Genomic DNA, 16758 nt, shown 5'->3' with positions numbered 1-16758 from the left:
CATGGGTGGGAGATGGCGTCTCCCAGCACCAAGATGCTCAGCCCCAGCAGCTCTTTCCTCCAGCTCTTCTCTGGCTGTCCCCAAACTGTTTCTTCTCAACCACCCTACAGCTGACACTGGGTGAGCCACATGGATGAAACAGGTAGCAGCCACTTAGCAGAGCTGGGCGATGGGGTGGCACTTTAGGGAGCAGCTCCTCTGCTCCAAAACTGAAGGATGATGGTATCTGTTATTAGTTACATGACTCCACAGAAAAAACAGAGATAAGAAACATACAATGTTCATAACTGACACCAGAAAAAGGTTTTTTCCTCTTAGAAGGTGAGCAAAAATAGTAAATGAAGAAAGCCAGAAGCAGCAGGTTGTAAAATCCAGACCAACCCCCACAGAGCTACCCAACACAGAGCGTGTCAGCCACAACCACTCACAAAAACAGGTATTTCCTGCACCAACATTGTACATAGCAGTTGTCAAACAAGCACATAAAGCTTATAGGGCTGCTCCTCTTGAGTACTGCACACTGTTATCTGGATGCGGCTGGCATGGTCCAGCAGCGCTGTTTAAGCTGCTTAAAGAACAGCAGAACAGAAAGCTGTTCTATCTACGAGTCACCTTGAAACTACCACAACATCCCTCAGACGCTGAGATGAAAGGCAAGCAATAGTTCATTTCCTGCAACTCAATAAAAGCTGTCATTTAGAGAATGAATTATTTAGCAACCGAAGCAACACACTGATTTCTGAAACAAAAGAAAGGTGTGCCTGCACAGACCCATCAGGGCAGCACAAAGCCATCCAGCTACAGTGGGACAGTGCCTCCACTGATGGGGATGAGTGTCCTTAAGGCTCCTTAGGACTGACCTGACAGCCTTCCCCGCAGCAATCAGCCCCAGCAGTGCCTCCAGCTGTGGGCACAGTGAAGGAGAGCCAGCCCAGCACCTGCTCTGCACACCGAGCTCTACACCAGTGCTCACCTACAGCAAAAAATCCCTTCAGATCTGCAGGGCAAAGCTCAACCCTCAACACGTGTTCTTTCAATAAGGAAAACAACACATTCATGGAGAAACTCAGAGATGTATTTCTACCTGTCAGCCACCTTGTTGCTGGAAGAAGTTGCAAATACAGCTGCTGTTTTGTGTTTGCTGGTGAACAGTGTGTTTACACGGGCAACACTGAAACTGTTCCTTCATACTGAAATAGCCTTCCTGCACAAGGATTCTGCCTTTCCTGGACACAGCACTGCCACTTCTCTGTTGTACCCCAATCTGTGAGCAGCAATAGGTAAGCAGACTGCTAAGCCCCAGGAGCCCACATGGTCTCAGTATTACCCATTACCACAGAATGGTTGGGTTGGAAGGGACCTTACAGCCCATCCAGTCCAACCCCTGCCATGGGTTGGCTGCTCCCCACCAGCTTAGACTGCACAGGACCCCATCCAGCCTGGCCCTGAGCACCTCCAGGGATGGGGCACCCACACTTCTCCATGTGCCATCACCTCACCACCCTCTGAATAAAGAATTTCCTCCTAACATCTAATGTAAATTTCCCTTCTTGTAGTTTAAAGCCATTCCCCCTTGTCCTGAACACATAAAAAGTTGGTCTCCATCTCGTATATAAGCTCCCTTTAAATACAGTAAGACAAAAGTCCTCCAAAAACCCTCTCACTGCATGGAACATGGCTACAATTTTGGGGCAGCCATGTCCATGTTTCCCATAACACAACAAGCATTGACACTTCCCAGGGAGGCTGAGGATGCTGGAGAACAACCTACCAATTAAACATATATATATATATATATATATATATATATATATATATATATATATATATATATATGCATTATATATCTGTCCGCTGCTGCTCCCAGGAACCACCTCTAAGGACAGCAGGCTGACAAGGGTCAGTATTCAAAAATAGGTATACAGAAACAAATGTTATCAGCTGAGGCTTCCAGCAGCAGGGAGGCAATGCACTGTGCAACCAGCATGGAATGGTTCATGTTCCCATCTTCTCTGGGCCTAAATGAACCTGTGGGGCACTTCAATAAAATGAAGCATAATAATGGTAGGAATTATGCAAAAGTTTGTGTTTCTAAGGCGATTAAGAACCAGTGGAGCAGAATGATGGAAATCTGTATCCCAAAGGAAGCAATGCAGGCACAACTCGAGCCATCCAGCCTATGCTGACAGGGTGGTAGCATTCTTCCCTCTGGATGCCATGGGTACTCTTACCTCACCTTAGGAACCGCTCCCCAACCAAACCAGGGTTTTAGGAAACACTGCTGGGTTTTCTGACCAAATTATCTTGTAACTTGTCTACCCCAGAAAACCATTTAATTAAAACTGAGGACACAGGAGGTTTCTACCCCTTGCTAGTGGTGGTCAGGCTGTTCCCATTCTCAATGAGCACACACCTCACCCATTTCAGCTCCTTAATTCTAGTGACAGCTTGTTCTTTTCCCATCTGCCACACTTCCCCTATGCCAGGGAAGAAATTGGACACCAAAGGCACAGCATAATCGGCTCTTAAGCTTTCAGCAGCCCCTAAGGACAAATGCATGCAATCATTCAGGACATATCCTACTCCCAAATTACATTTTTTGTGCATACATATATATATCCTTTTAATGTAATGTGCCCATAGCCAAGAAATACTCCTGCCATTTAGCATTCAACCAGAGACAGCCCTCATGCACACGCAGCAGTAGAAAACCCTATGTCAAGTTCATCTGGCACAGGGAAGCTGCAGAAACAAAGCAGTTGGTACAACCCCATTCATCTGACCCTCACTTACAAAAATGCCTGGTTCAGACTCCGACTTTGTCACAGCAGTCCAAGGACCTGGCTTACAACATACAATTGTTTTTGACTCCATCCTAGGCAGCCTGTGACACTAACAAGCGTAGGCTGTGAGGTACAAGTTTACTCTTTGCAAACCCATTACAGGGCTGTACGTGGCAAAACAGTCACACACAAAGCTGAGGAAAGCAATCTGTGGCTTTTCCCATCTTCACACACTGTCCCAGAAGAAATGAAGGCCTGTTTCCCCACTTACCTTGCTGCTGCAGTTTGTAGTCCGTGGAGTACGCCTTGCCTATGATGTTCCACACAGGCCTGAGACAGCCAAAAAGTCCCTCTAGAAATCCACCGCTCCCACTGCCTGATCTGTTGAACTGCACTTTCACATCGTCCGCCCCGCTGTTGCTCTCTCCATCCATAGTGCTCCTGTTGCCCTGAGGAATGGCCGTTTCAGATTCATCCTGCTCTCTTAGCTGCAGCACGCTGTTCTCAAATTGGTCCCTAGAGTCCTCACTGATGCTGGTCAGCACCGCTGCAGTGACCGGGCTGTTCATATTGTCCATGAGGTCCGTCTGCAGCAAGCCCTTCTCACGCATATCCTCTATGAGCTCGGGGGACGGGTGGTTTCCAGTAGACCCACGTTCATCATGTAGCCTACCAAAGTCTTTATCCTCACAGAAAGCTTTGCTGATGGAGTTTGGAGAGGAAGACAAGCTCAGGTGATCCTGAGTACTGGCCATGATGCCGTGAGTGTGCATCAAGGAGATGGGCTGAGCTGGAACTTAAAGAACACGGCAATTCAGATGTGATGCATGGAGCCAGTACCTGCAATGAGAGCAAAAGGAAAAACTATCAAATTTTCATCCAAGTATTTTCACTATGTGCACTTTCGTAGAAGGAAGCTGATAATTAACAAGGTTAACCAGCCATACCAGACAACTGTTGATACTTCATATGCAAGGACTGCCCTGAAAGAAGCAAATAAATTATTCCTCCAGAACCTCTGCTCACACAGTACTCTCAGTGTCCAGGACAACACACACCAATAGTGTTACACAAACATCTGAAGGTCAGAACTGTGCCACTTCACAGCACAGCCTTCATCAGACTGAAGTTGATCCCCAGGAGTTGCCCAGCTACAGACTGAGTGCAACCAATGGCCCTGAGTCCGGTGCAGCTCACAAACCCAGGATTCCTCTGCAAACCTCTGAGATGAGGCATTAGAAAAACAAAGAACAAGGAAGAACTTCTTCATTGACAAGAGTGACAAAGCACTGGAACAGGCTGCCCAGAGAGGTGGTGGAGTTTCTTTCTCTGGAGACACTCCAGCCCTACCTGGACACTTTCCTGTATGACATACCTGTATGACATGACATACCTGCTTGAGAAGGGGGTTGGGACTGAGGGATCTCCACAGGTCCCTTCCAATCCCTACGATTCTGTGATTCTATGACACAGTGTTCTGAACCCACCAAGGGATGGTTGGTACCTGCTCCCCCCAGGCCACAAGTGGTGACCAGCACAGTCCTTCAGTTTAATCTGCACACCCGCTCAAGAGACAGTGCCCCTTTTTCAGTGCCCTCCCATGTCTCTTCCCTTGCTACACGATCCATCACAAGTCCTATTTCCACATGCCAGCTCTGTGCCACCCATCCTGGGGGTCACCCCATGCTACACTGGCTGCTCACTGCCCAGTGCCTTCCTTGGGCAAGAGCCACCTCTGAAATGTCAGCCTCTGACCCTGCATCACAAGTCATTAGGCACATGCAGTCTGCAACAGAATAAAGTCCACTTTATATTGCATATAAAATTAAGAGGGGGAAAAGCAGCAGTGAGAGAAACTACTTTGTTAAGAGGTGAGATCAGTTACACCAGGTACAAAGTCCTGAGCTAAGCAAACACACACTGAAAGGAAGAACAAGGTGGCCAGGTGAATGCAGCCAATCAAGAGGGAACAGCTCAGAGCCATAATTTCTCAAGATGAGGTCATTAAAGAGATGAAAGATAAGAACTTCAGCTCGGTGTATGAAAAGCTCGTGCTCTGGGCTTCAGTCCCACTTCAGCAGGGGAAGCAGTGAATGGGAACAGCCAGGAGACTGTTCTACATCGCCTCCTCTTCCCAGTATTTCCACCTGATCATAAGGGTACAACATCAAGGCTTTGTCAGAGGGAAGTTCTTTACCAAGAGAGCGGTGAAGTGCTGGAACAGCTGCCCAGAGAGGCTGTGGATGCCCCATCCCTGGAGGTGTTCAAGGCCAGGTTGGATGGGGCCCTGGGCAGCCTGGTCTGGTCTTAAATGCTGAGGTTGGTGGCCCTGCCTGTGGTGGGAGGGTTGGTGATTCATGATCCTTCTGGTCCCTTCCAGCCTGGGCCATTCCATCATTCTGTGACGTCATTCTGGTCTGCAGACAAAGAACAGCTTCCTTTGCACACATCTCACAGCATATAGTAAACACCACTGTATAAGCACCATGTAGTCAGGGATGTTTATGATCTGTATATGCCTCCTTAGCTTCTACACTGAAGAACACAGGCAAGTGGCATTCTCCTAACTTAAGGATGCTGTAGCAGCCTCCAAGCCAAAGCTGAGAGCCGTGTGCATGTGTAGGAGGGTTTGTGTGTATATCGATGGTACTCACATTTCTCAAAGTGTTTCTGCAACTGCAGGCTTGAAGGCAGAACCTCTGACTTAATCTATTTTGATGAGTTCATGCACTCTGCAGCAGGCAAATTTGTTTTATGTCTATAAAGGAATTTAAGGCTCAGACTAATTTCATGTAATCCCAGCTTCTTGTAAGTGATTCCATTTGCTGCCACTGCTTTTCTCTCAGCAAAACCTCCCCATCCCCAAACACAAGCAGGGCAAAGCACCCCTCTTCTGGGAAGAACGAGGCTGCACGTCACCATGCCAAACAGCCTGAGCTGTAACTGACAGCTATCAGAGAAGTGACAGAGTAACCACAGCAGCACCAGCGTGGGTGAATCAGCTATCACAAGACATGACTCCACAACACCTGATACGTGTGATCCCTCTGGTAAGTGCTCTCACACGTGCACAGAGCTACCTGCACAGGTTGAATACTCGTGACAGTGTTAAAGCAATGGTCAGGTTGGAAGGCATGGCCAGGTTAAATGCATGTCTTGCACAAGCTGTGATCAAGTCTCTCCTGTAAAGAGCTGTGCTAAAACTCAAACAGCAGATCTTAATTCCAGATACATCACACCAAACATCTTAGCATACCATAAAGGTTGCTTGAGTACAAAGCAGTCACCCCTCAGTTTCCTGACAGTACACATGTGCACACACATCCAGTAACATTGGACTGGCTTCCTTCAAATGGCATCATATCACAGAGTCAAGAGCATTCTGTGATTGCACATCCATTACACTAAGTAAAAGCAATCCTCTGATGCACACTAAAGGACTAAATAAGGCAGAAGCCAGCTGACTGATATGGGGCAAACCCAAAGGTCAGAAGGGACTCCTGTCCATACCACCACTTATATCCACTCAGCCACAACCCAGCCTTATTTTCAAGTACTACAAGGTTGACGTTGCCAAAACACCACTAATTTCTGATAAACCAGCTGAAAACACTTCATCTGACCCACCTGAGATTTGCCAACTGTCACTGCAGCAGCTCTGATCTCAGCACATTTATGCATGTTCCCTTGTTTGCTCTACAAGGAAGCAGCAGATTTACCTGGGTAAACAGAAATGTTGTCACATCGTTGTGGTTTTGTTTTTTGCTCCTGCCCTTTTCCCTGTGATTTCTGGCTGTCGGATAAATATTCCATCACTTCTGTACCTTCTGCAGAACAAGACCGGACCGTGCACTTTTAGTTCCTTTCTCTGGTAAATATTTGAATGCCATCTCAACATGAGATGATTGCTGTTGGCAGACATGGCATTTCCTGAGCTACATGTGTTGGGGTTTACAACTCAGTCATACTAAGCACTTAGCAGAGTATTTAACATAGCCATGGGCATTAAGCAGGTGAGACCTGGACGTGTAACTGTGCCACATGTACCATCACAACACTGAGCCTGGACTCCTGCATCTGCTAATTAACATTCACCTTTATTCAATATACTCAGTCTATTCCCAAATAGGTGCTCAACATTTCGGCAAAATGATTTTACAGTTGTAACATCCTTTTGTCTGTCACTGCATCAGTGAGAAAGACAACTCTGCCTCGCTTTCTCCTCTGAACTCTTTCTGACAATGACAAAAATAGTACAGCATTCCAGCCAAGAATTATTCAGAATGACTGCATTTGAGTTCTGTGCCTCGAGCCAGCTGGAGGTTTGCACCTCATCCATTCCAGCTCAGCACCTGGGCCACACCATAGGAAAAAAACCCAGACCAAACCAGAATGAAACAGTCGTCTATCTCCATTTCCTGCTCTGAGAACCAAGACAGAGATCTGCAGACAGGCAGACGCCCCCAGCGCACCCCAGGCAGTCTCCCCACAGTGCATATACACAGTGCTGCTTTTCCACTCTATAGCCCACCGCACGTTTTTCCTGCATGAATGTGTCAGACCATTTTTCACACGAGAACACTTTGCCATTTGCTGTGTTGCAGCAGGAAGGTTTGTAGCTTCACTGTGCGTTACATAAGGTAACATCACACATCCTTTGCACCACCCACCCCTCACCTGCCTGTTACTCTCCTCAAACAGCCAGCTCTTCCCTGACACCTGAACCCTTTATCTTCTTCATGCCAGCTGCCATTTCATCAACCATCTCATCCTCCAACCCAACATCTATTTCCAAGCCTGAAAATCCCACTCCACCCACTCATTCACCCCATGAAATGAGTTCTGGATCTCTCATCGCCTCTCTACACCTTTCCCACTTCTCCTCTATCATCTGAGTGGTGGTGGAGTAAAACAGCACTGAGAATCCCCAGCGTGGGCACAGCACAGAAACGTACCATGACGTAATGACTGCTTTCATTGTTCATTTCTTTCCTAACCATTTCTCCAGTGCTGCCTTATGTGATGGACTAGAAGCTCAGCTAACTCCCACAGGTCTCTTACATCCTTAAGATCTCATTCCTGAGCAGAAAAAGCCAGTTTGGAACCTAATTTGGGATGTTAAGATTAAATTTGTATGTCATCAGCACTAACTATGACTGCCATTTTATCATCCAAGTTGATGAGATCCATCTGGTACTCCAGGTCCATTGGGTCCTAGCCTGAGAGCCTTACTTTTGTTGGTGAATGCTCTTGCTTCAGAATGATCCCAGATGGCCTGATACCACTTCTGTCTTTTGGCATGAGGAACATACAAAATGAACAGTCAGCTGTGTGGACAACGCAGACAAAGAGCCAACCTCCACCGCAGCCTCGTATATTCAGGGAGACCTCTCCAGCTGATTTCAGTGGAAGCCAGATTGATTCCTGTTTCACCTGCTAGCTAACCAGCTTCCCAAAGCACGGTTTATGAAATAAGCAGCTTACATAACTGTTGTATTTTCAGCACTACATACATAAATGCTTCCTCTATCCTGTATGAGGTATTTTTGGATCTCCTAAAATGCTGCTGTGTTCTTCCAGGGCTTTGCATTCTTCTGCTCAGAAATTGCATAATCTGATGCCATAGGAAATAAGTGATGTTGCATAATGACTTTTACATTCACTGCAGGATTTTGGTACTACATATTTCTATAGCAAAGCAGCCAGTCCTTCTCTATGGTTCTAAATTGAAGCCAACAGTTTAGGAAAAAAGGATGACCACCAACCAGCTGTCCTGGGAGGACAGGACTGGGGGGCACAAAAGGGGCTGGCAAAGGAGGGAGCACCATATACCATGCTGTTACAATGACCTGAATGTGATGATGTGAAATTAACTCTGTATGCCCATGGACACTACATGTGATCTTGACAATCAAATGGAAAGGAGTTTCTAACTCCACTGTAGTGCCATGAAACCAGAACTGCTGTCCCTACAGTTTCCTTACTATAGAAGGACAGTGGCATCTTTCATCCCCCTCCCTTTTCCCTTACCAAACAAGCACAGTGGTGACAGGTTGATGGTTGGATCTTAGAGGTCTTTTCCGACCTTAACAATTCTATGATTTCCAATGCCTGGTATGGTTGTTTGCACGTCCCAAGCTATAAGCATCCTTTAAAGACTAAGGTTTTATGTATGCTGCTTCAACATCCAACAGACCACTGATGCCCTGTGTCTCAAGCTCTTCAAGGATGCTGTGCAGCATCCAGCTGCCATAACAGGATAACTCTGATTAGCCTCTAATACCACTGAATTACTACTGGAGTCCATCTTGGATCAAAGTTTAGAATGCTGTACGTACCTCTTTTATCTTAATAGCTGCCTTGATGGTACTAAACACCTTTTCAAAGCCATTCACAGGTTTCAGGGCCATTTCCCTCTCTCCATCCTTCAGAATTTTGCCCTTTCCTACCACATTAAAGATCCACGTCGCATTACTAATTAATAATAACAAATTAAAGGATTTAAGTTCAAGTAACTCACAACTACAAAACCAGGAGAAATTCAGAGTTCATGGACCCCTTGACAGCTTCTCTGGCACGTGAAGCCACTAAGATTTCCAAGTACTACCAGTGGGCTGTGCCTTGTAATTTCCCTTATAGAACAGGAACATCATATTTTCCTCCAAGGAGCAGTGTTAAGATTAATTAATGTCTGAGAGATCTTGGAGGATGAAGATCAATATGCAAGTGCTATTTTCAGGAATCCTATGACCGAATCAAAGTCTCGCTTGAATTCATGTGAGACATCAGCCTGGTCTCAGGTAAATTCACTCACATACTTATTATTTTTGTAGTAGATATGAATTATTCAACATTTGCAAAGCATATTTGACATAAAAACTATACACAGCCTTCTCAGCACTAGGAGCTTACGTGATTCACACCCAGCATTAAGGTAAACAGCTGCAGATGGAAACAAAACAAATACAGGGGCACGTGCAGAGCTTTGCCCATCCATCATCACTGCAAGTGGTGGTATCTGATGGGGAGCAGCACACCTGGAGGAGCAGGCAGCTCCCAGGGGAAGCAGCAGCACCCGGCTGTGCTCACTGAGCACCGCAGAACTTCCACAAGCAAAGAGGATTACTCCTCAACAGAGCAGCGAGCACAATGGCCTGCTCAGGAGCCTCTATTAAGCCCATCTTACCGACACAGCGTAGGGGCTGGAGCAGCACCCAAGAGGTATGATCCTATTCTTCGGCCACAAGAGCTGTCTGTGATGGTAACACGATCAGGGCAGCACATACAACGCACAATGTCACAGGCTGCAGAACCACTGAGGAGAGTGTACAGGCCCTGTGTGCCACCTGGCATCCTGCAGGGACCTTTCAAAGCAATGTCAGCCCCTGGTTCACCCTGCTAGGTAGCTCTGACAAAGGAAGGGGGATCTTCTCAGGCTATGAGGACAGAGGTCAGGTGTTGCATATTCCAGGGGTAAGCTCCCAGCTGTGCACCTTTGTTGCTGCTTTCCATGTCCTTCATAAGACCTGAAGGCTGCAAAGGGATGGGCAAGGGACAGGAAAGGACAGGCATCCCAGGAGCAAAGGAAACCTCCACCCCAAGACCTACACTTCACAGTCCCGCTGCTGGAGGAAGCCTGGCTTCCCTCCATACCCCACAAGGGTCTGTGCCTCCTTTCTTTCCTCATAGCACCCCTCACCCTGCACAGCTGTAAACAGAGGAAGAGCACAGAGGTCAAAATGAGTATTCACAGGGGTGGCAGCAAGCACATACAGTGTTTCTGCTTCCAGCCCACCTTGCCATAGCAGCCAGCTTGCTATCCAACCCAAAGCCATGCATGGTTTCAGTGAAATATTTACTGCCCACCCCCTTTTCCCCTGCAAAAAGCAAAAGTGATTCACTGAAGTGTCACAGCAAGAGCATCCTCCAGGAGCTCCAGCCCCTGCACAGGGCATAAGGAGAGAAGTGTCCTAAACAGGCCAGAGCTTGCTGAGCTGCCTCCTTTCTGCAAACACAGAGGTAGCATTTGCCTCAATTCACACTCACCCACTGATGTGCAGAAGCAGCCCTCTGCAATCCTCCTCCACAGCTGGGACTTCAGGTGGGAGCTCAACAGAGCTGTGGGCACTGCCTGGCCCACCCCATCCTGCACAGAAGGGCTGCAGGACCTGCACCAATATCAATCTGTCTGTATGGCTGATGTCAGACTTGTTCCTCTATTTTTTTATATCTAGATATCTAAAAGCTTATGAGATTCTCCCATTTTGAAAAACACAATGACTATTCCCATGACTGAACTGCAGGAAGCCCCAAAGAGGCACCAGTTCCAAACAATTCCAGGCTCAGACACCTTCTCGTATTAGCTCACAGTCATTCAAAAAAAAGAACACAACAGGAAAAAGTGCAGAACCTTTATCCTGCCTGCTCAGAACAGCTCCGTATTTTAATAACTATCAACTGTGAAACCGCTTACCTATGAAGAGATCCTCAAACAAATCACGACTCGATTTGCTGATCCATCAGAGATAAGGCACTTACAGACTCCTTAGCACAGAATACAAAAGAGGAAGGTTAAAAAAGCAACGTGCCCCCATTAACACCGTACAGCAGAGCATGCTCACCAGATGCGCTGCACTGGGAGCTGTTGGCTAATTGCAGGCGTGGGGGTCACAGTGAATCCCGGCCATAGATGCAACCATCAGGCAGCAGGGGACAAAGACAGCTCTGAGTGACAGCGCTACTCCTGCTTACAAAGACCCAGAGGGCCCAGGAACAAAAGTGGTGCAAGAGCAGGAGCAACCTGCTCCACCAAGACATGGTGTGTTTGAGTTTCACAGCAGCGGTGTGCTACAGAAACGGAGCTTCAGAGGGTCACAGCCCTAGAAACAAAAAGCCACGCAGCAAAAAGGACTAACAGAAAACTTGCATGCTGCTAACAACTTTAATTGCAGGATATCTGCCTGCCACAGCACAGCAGGTGCTGAGAGAAAGGCCACACCTGCAGCCAGACCTGCTCCATCTCTTTTCATTTCCCTTCTGTTCTTCTCAAATATTTCTATGTGTTCTCCCTCAAAAATCAAGCGCTCACGAGTTCTTCCCATCTCTCCCATTGGAACAGGCTGCCTATTGACAAAAATCCATCTATCCAAACGCACAGACCTGATGTCATCTTTCCCCCGGATCAACCTAAAATAGCCCATTTTTCATACCAAACAGAGCTATCTGGCTTGGTATGATTAAGATATTGCAGCACAGATGCTTCCCCCCCCCCACCCCCCAACCCCCCTCCAGGCTCCAAAAATAATATTATAGAACAGCTCCACTCATTTCAATGGGAGAAAATATGACATCATGCCCCAGCCAGGTGAGCAAGAATATGACCAACCTTGCCCCCCATCACGAGCTGATCCTTAACCCAAATGCTGCTCCCAGCTCCTGGTTTATTGGGGAGAGCTCTCGGTGCCACACAGACAGCACAACTGCTGCTGGCTGTAATGAAGGGAAAATTCCTAACAGGCTGCTATAAAGACATCTCTCCATCGCTTCAAAAATGCCTTTAAATTATTCACTACGGTGACACAACAGAAGCAGCATTTCATTAGTCCACACGGGAAATACTTCTGACATTCCCTGCATATTCCACACACATCCATTCTCTATGGCTTTTCCCTGCTTCCCCTTTAAAAGGGGGGCACGAGAAGATAAACGTGCGGAATTGTAAGTGAAAAATGTCTCTCAGGCAAGCGAAAGGACAGGGCAGCTCCCGGCTCTGTACTGCAAGAACGGATGAATTCAGGTTTTCCTGTTCCCCCATCCCTGCCCCTCAGCATCGTTTTTCAGCCCTCTCCCATCACAAACGCAGCATCCATCTGTCCTTCCACAGATAAATGGCGAAACGGGAGCGCTGCCCATCAAACACAGCCCGCAAGCACACACGCTTCAAAACAAGACCTTTCCTCTCCAAAACACTCACCAGGATGAAGGCTGCCGATGCGCTGCTCCATTTTCCGGCTTTAATAAAGATGGAAGGCAGGAGAAAAAAAAGAGGAAAAAAAAAAAAAAAAAGTAATGAAAAGCAAAAAAAAGGGGGGAAAAAAGGCCAAAAGAAAAAAAAAAAAAGGAAGTGTTGCAAAATAAAAGGAAATTCCACCCACACAATCCTGCAGCCCTGCTGCAAAGGAGCACAGAAGCGTGCTGACGTCACGGATTCATGAATGGATGGAAATGGGGCTGTTTGGAGATTCGGCGGAGCTGGCTGGGGAGCAGGGGGCAGCCAATCGGTGCGGGTACCGCCGGCCACCTCCTGCCTGCCACATCCAGGCAGCACGAGCACAGCAGCCCCACGCCAGCAAAGCGGGGAGGGGATGCTGTGCATCGCTGGGGCTGGGGGGAAAACGGCATCAGCGCTGCCATGCCGGGGAAGGAGCGGGCGAGGACATCCTCTGCTGCCTCCGAGCCGAGCTGCTGCCCCTGCGCACGGCTGGGTGACGGCAGCGTATCGAATAGCAGCCATCTGTTGTATGAATCGAGTGCATTTAGGAAGCAGAAAAGGAGTTTGTTATCTCTCAGGTTGAGGTTTTTGCTTTTGTTTTCTTTTTGTTTATTTATTTATTTTTTTTTCTTTCCTGAGGATTTCAAACCCTGGGTATTATTATTAAGATAATGAAATATAAGCACGCACTGGAAGGAAGCTGCAGGGAGAACAATAGGAGGCTTGTGTTTAATAAGTGATGCAAAGGCACCAACAAAATCCAAACAGGAGCGCAGACAGAATCACGCATTCAGCTCTCCCCAAACATTCACACAGCAGGCAGACAAGCGCCCAATGTCAGAGAGGCTCAGAAGCACAACTCCAAGCACACCGAGCTGAAGATGTGCAGCCGTGCGCAGGGAGCAGAAGGCACAGCAGGGCTCCAGCCACACGGCAGCCCATCGCCATCTTCAACCCATCCCACGGCCGTGCCAATGCACGTCCTCAGTTCTGCACACCAGATGCAAGGGCACTGCGCCATGTTGGAGGCCTGAGTGGATGGCAGTGTCCTGCTGGAGGCACCAAGAGCAGCACCAGTTCACTGATGGTAGAATTATAGAATCACTAAGGTTGGGAAGGACCTCCAAGTTCATCCAGTCCAATTGTCCACCTACCACCAATACTTCCCACTAAACCATGTCCCTCAATACTTGTGTTCTCTCTGCCCAGAGCCAAGCTTGGCCTTGGTTTTGCATCTGTGAGGTAAGAGGGATGGAGCAGAGAGATGAGTACAGCCAGGAATAAAGGTCTGGGAAAAAAAAACCTCAGCTGCACACTATGCAATTGCACCATTTGGCACAGGCTGCCTATAGAACTGTGGCTGCCCCATCCTTGGAGGTGCTCAGGGCAAGGCTGGATGGGGCCCTGGCAGCCTGAGCTGGTGGGGGGCAGGCAGCCCATGGCAGGGGTTGTGGCTGGGCTGGCTATGAGGCCCCATCCTACCCAAACTGTTCTATGATTCCTGACATTTACCTTGTACCCTGTGGGGTACATTTTGAGAGCATGTCTGAGGCATTCCCTTCTTTTTCTATGGGAACTAGGTAACATCCCAAAATCAACTAGGGATAGGTGCAACAACAAAGCAGATCTGAGTCTGGAAATCAAAGACTGTGCTCCTTTATACCCCATAATACTAACTTCAATGGAGGGAGAACAGCCATCCTGAAGGCTGATAGAGCCACGCACACGGAGAGTACTTACATAAAATGCACTTACATGAGGGGATGGGTTGTTGTTTGCACGTGGTAAGACAGTAGGGTTATTAGTTGTTTTTTTTTTTGTTTAAGTGTCTTTGATAGGGAGCCAGGGGCTCAGCAGATGGCCAGGGTGGCACAGCAAGAAAGTAAAGCATGGGAGCCCTCTGCACACCCTCACCTCTCAGCGGTACCCAGGAGCTGGATACAATCAATCCAACCAAAGGGCTGCTATGATATGAATGTATCAGTGGGCTCCGAATGCAGTGGCAGCCACAATCACTTAAGCTTTGATTCAGGACTTCAGTTTTTGAATGGAGCTTTATAAAGCTGACCAGAGAAAATGAAAATTAATGCAAATCTCTCATTACCTACTTTCAAGATCAAAGAAAGCACGCATTAGCTTCTGCTGAGGGGATCTAATGAATGAAAACCTACTTTTTAAGAGCTAGAATTCACAAAAAAATACAGCACGAGGTTTCTACCCAGACAATACAACAGCTGCAGGTCAAGCAGTAGGACACAAAAGGAGAAGCAGTGCTGTGAAGGCAATGACATCTCCTCCAAGGGTTGTCTGCATGCCATGACTTCTCACCACCTGGACATTTGGGTCCTGTCTTCCTTGTTCCCAGAACACAAAGTTCTGCTTTACAACCTTGCCAGCATGAAAAGATCATGCTGGTGGCCAAACAACAGCATTAGAAAACAGGAGGGCTGCAACCAGTTATGTACTTCAATAACACCCATTAGCTCCTCTGTTGCACAAGTGGTGTGTAACTAACTACAAGTGGATCAGTGTTAGAATGTCCCCATGCCTCATACAGACACAAGCGCTGTCAAAAGCAGGAGACTCCTTATGAAGCATCAGATGCACAAACACGACCCTGTGTTTAGTTCAACATTAAAGCAAAAGCAGAAGGAAACAAAACATGTAGTGTACAACAAGGATGTAAGCTACTATAAAAGCAAAGTTCACGTGGAGCACAGAAGCACCAGTGACAAATTCACAGCTAGAAAGGATATCTGAGTAACAAAATAGACCCCTAGGAGACACAGCAGGCAAAGCCAGGGGAAATGGGTGCAAAAGGAAAGCTAGAATTATTTTAACAAGTACCTGTTCACTATACTTGAAAAAACATAGCATAATTAAGGACTTTTAAGCCAATTAGTAACTAATAGGAATGCTATACACTTTAAAGTTGACACATCACGTTAATTTGAGCCTGGTTTTAAGATACTCATTTAACAAGCACTCCAATCCAGTGACCTCCAATTTTAATAAACTGGGAAACTACTGAAAATGCAGAAGGCTGAAAACAATATTAGGCCAACGTTAAAAAATAACATAGCTTGCTGCTTGTAGACCTTGTCAACTTGACATTGATCTCAGGAAAGAATAATAATACTTTAAAAAAATATATCCATCTTTGGATGTAAGGGATGATCAGAGTAATGCCCATTCATCCCAGTGTCCCACCTCCAAGGAAGCAGGAAAACTAAAGTAAATGCCACACGCTCACCATGGTGAAAGCAGAAAATGTGAAGAGGCTGAAGTAACTCAAAGGCAATTTTCATAACTATACGTATACAAAGCTGCTTATAAATCCATGCTGCTGAAAGCCTAAGTGTTTGCACAGACAGGATATCTAAAGGGATGCTTTATTGTCAAGCTCTGAAACGTACAAGATGCTTCAATCTCTCCAACCCTGCAGGCAAATATTCCTCTTCTGAATGCCCTGAACTTCAGCGATGGGGTGGGCAACAGAAATCATACATAAAACAGCAGATCTCTGGGCTTTTAAAATGTCAGGACTGGGGAGATTGTAGCTGAGGATGCCTTCCTACAAACACAGCTGCAAACAATCACAATCTGACAGGACCTGAGCTGTGGCGAGGCCTTCAGGTCTGCTCATGATTAAAAGCAGAGCTGGAGATGGCTACGAACTCAGACACACAATGCTTTGAGAAAGTCACCCCATCTTTAATTTAGTTTTTGGTTAGGCATTAAAGAGAAGAAAACATGTTCATTTTCTGCTTATTTTTCCCTTTTCAGGTCACTTGCAAAAATCCCTAGCTGAGGACCCATGAGAAAAGTAGAACCGTTTGCATGGGAAAACAGCCATGAAATAGTGATTCTCCCAGAGATCGCTCCCAAATGAAGTCTTCCATAGCAATAATTAACACTAACAGAATTGCCAGCAGTGAGAAATGCTGCAAAAGTAATAAGAATGTACAGTTCTCAGCCATAAGA

At 46.8% G+C, this 16758-nt stretch overlaps 1 protein-coding gene across 8 annotated transcripts in view; it reads right to left on the bottom strand.

Moving 5' to 3' along the window:
• MAP3K13 (mitogen-activated protein kinase kinase kinase 13) overlaps positions 1–16758 on the bottom strand; it is a 55747-nt gene that overhangs the window by 16404 nt on the left and 22585 nt on the right. For 4 of the 8 annotated variants that reach the window (XM_015871170.2, XM_015871163.2, XM_015871165.2 and 1 more), the window contains exon 4: positions 3055–3623. In XM_015871170.2, the coding sequence (XP_015726656.1) occupies positions 3055–3556 (502 nt within the window). In that variant the 5' untranslated portion in view covers positions 3557–3623. Of the gene's footprint in view, positions 1–3054; positions 3624–4176; positions 4261–4980; positions 5021–11256; positions 11280–12756; positions 12861–16758 lie in introns of those variants that run through there. The other 4 variants (XM_015871166.2, XM_015871169.1, XM_015871168.2 and 1 more) reach the window with 4 other exon arrangements.

This window comes from Coturnix japonica, chromosome 9 (genome assembly GCF_001577835.2).
Source record: "Coturnix japonica isolate 7356 chromosome 9, Coturnix japonica 2.1, whole genome shotgun sequence".
Taxonomy (NCBI): Eukaryota; Metazoa; Chordata; class Aves; order Galliformes; family Phasianidae; genus Coturnix; species Coturnix japonica.
The sequence above is the reverse complement of the archived record's forward strand: the minus strand, read 5'-3'. Positions and strand labels throughout refer to the sequence as shown.